The sequence below is a fragment of the Mastacembelus armatus genome, chromosome 21, assembly GCF_900324485.2.
Source record: "Mastacembelus armatus chromosome 21, fMasArm1.2, whole genome shotgun sequence".
Classification (NCBI taxonomy): domain Eukaryota; kingdom Metazoa; phylum Chordata; class Actinopteri; order Synbranchiformes; family Mastacembelidae; genus Mastacembelus; species Mastacembelus armatus.
This window is the reverse complement of record NC_046653.1, coordinates 26,379,390-26,381,492: the sequence shown is the minus strand read 5'-3', so window position 1 is coordinate 26,381,492 and position 2,103 is coordinate 26,379,390. Positions and strand designations below refer to the sequence as shown.

The 2,103-nt window shown below is 38.0% G+C and overlaps 1 protein-coding gene across 1 annotated transcript; it reads left to right on the top strand.

Moving 5' to 3' along the window:
- Positions 1-905: 905 nt before the first annotated feature.
- LOC113124011 (olfactory receptor 11A1-like) lies at positions 906-1,799 on the top strand (the record flags this gene model as incomplete). Its single annotated transcript, XM_026296454.1, has 1 exon — positions 906-1,799. A coding segment is annotated over exon 1 (894 nt), but the record flags the coding sequence as incomplete, so codon positions are not given.
- Between the last annotated feature and the right edge of the window lie 304 nt (positions 1,800-2,103).

The following is a 2,103-nucleotide window of genomic DNA, read 5'->3' as shown; positions in this document are numbered from 1 at the left end:
TTCATCAATTGTTTAACTCTGCAAAGTATTCTGCAGCCTCCCATTCTCTTTGCAGTGAGCCTTGTCCAGAGTCTGCTTTCACACTGATTCAACTCAAGGTGCAACCAGGCCCACTAGCCCCCAGTTGGAGTCGTGTCAGACTGGTACCAAGTCACTGAGTGAGCCACCCTCAAACGTTGATGTCCATTAGCACCATAGAAAACTACCTGTGTCAGCTATACCATGGGCCTCCACTGGTTCAGGCCTGTAGAGTCTGATGTTGTTCACATGACGACAGCTCTTGGTGGAGAGTTTAATGAGATCCATGGAGGGAGAAACAAGCTTAGGGTTAAGAGGTTAGGAGCAGGAATGTGTCCAACAACAGAAGGCACAGTGGATGTTCTTGGCAAATGACACCACAACAATTCAGTTGTTTCAATTCACCAGCCTGTTCCAGAGTCTGCTTTCAGTCTCCTTGACTAACATTAATTGTTGCAGTGTCCATATGCCTGTAGTGGAGGTCACAGTCCACAGACCATGCTGAAGGTTTATCCTTCTCTGTGCCCCCAACACATTAGCACCATAGGAAACTGCCTGTGTCAGATATACCATGGGCCTCCACTGGTTCAGGCCTGTAGAGTCTGATGTTGTTCACATGACGACAGCTCTTGGTGGAGAGTTTAATGAGATCCATGGAGGGAGAAACAAGCTGATAAAAATCAACCCACAGAGTCAAACAGTTCACTTTGTATTCTGGAGGTTTGTATTTGTTGCAATATTTCAACACACACACAAGTTCATGTCAAGGTCGGGTATCAGTGAATACATTAGACAATCCAATGACAGATATACTGTATAATATGTTCATGTGATCTTTGCTTTGATACTTCAAGTCTTTGTCATTAACACTTTGTTTTTAAACCTTAATGGATAATAACCTAAATATAACATATATAACTATTGATGCATATGTGGAACTGGACAAATACAGATTTGTTTATTTTGTGATCATGTTTACAGCATATATTCTAATAATCTGCAGTAATTCTACTATTGTGTGTCTGATAGTGATTCACAAAAACCTCCATGAGCCTATGTACATTTTCATTGCAGCTTTGTTACTGAACTCTGTTCTTTTCAGCACTGCTCTTTACCCAAAGATTCTGTTTGATGTTTTATCTGAAAAACCAATCATATCATATCCTGCATGTCTTTTTCAGTTTCAAGTTGGTTATTCTTTAGGTGGTTCAGAGTTTTTACTGTTGGCAGCCATGTCCTATGACAGGTATGTGTCTATATGTAAACCTCTACAGTATCCAACTATCATGAGGAAAAGAAACGTGTATATTTTACTGGTTGTAGCTTGGATTCTGCCTGCTGGTCAGTTAGCAGTGCCAACTGCAACAAGTGTTAATGTTAAACTCTGTAACTTTAATTTCAAAGGTATAACTTGTAATAGCACAATTAACCAACTGTATTGTAGTAGAGAAAGAGGTATATTTGGTTTGATTTGTTTTGTTAATCTTTTAATTCTCCCTGTGCTTTTCATCCTTTTTACCTACATAAGGATATTTATAATCACCTATCGAAGTGGTAGAGAAGTCAGGAGAAAAGCTGCACAGACCTGTTTACCTCACCTGATTGTTCTGATCAACTTTTCTTGTTTGGGTTCATTTGATGTAATTCTAGTTCAAATGGAAACTGATTTTCCAAAAATTGTGCGTTTAATAATGTCGATACAAATAATTTTGTATCATCCTCTTCTAAATCCCATCATATATGGACTAAAAATGAAAGAAATTTATAAACACCTCAGGAAATTGTTCTGTCCAGGTAAAACAGTCTAATGTACTAACACTGATAACTGTTGTACAGTCATTGTTTAGTGTCAGAATAAAACAGAGATGTGATTTCTCTGAGCCTTGAAAAGTATTGAGTGTAAAAATGTTTCTAAAACCCTAAATCACAGTAAAGAGCATTATCAGCTTCAACTACACTATGTAATCACTACTAACCAAGCAATTTGCTGCAGAACCCAGAAATACAGTTTGATTCTAATTGTCAGTTTGATTCTTGTGTTTCCAGTTTGTTGTGGCTTAACTGTTAAGTGACTGAATATTTTCA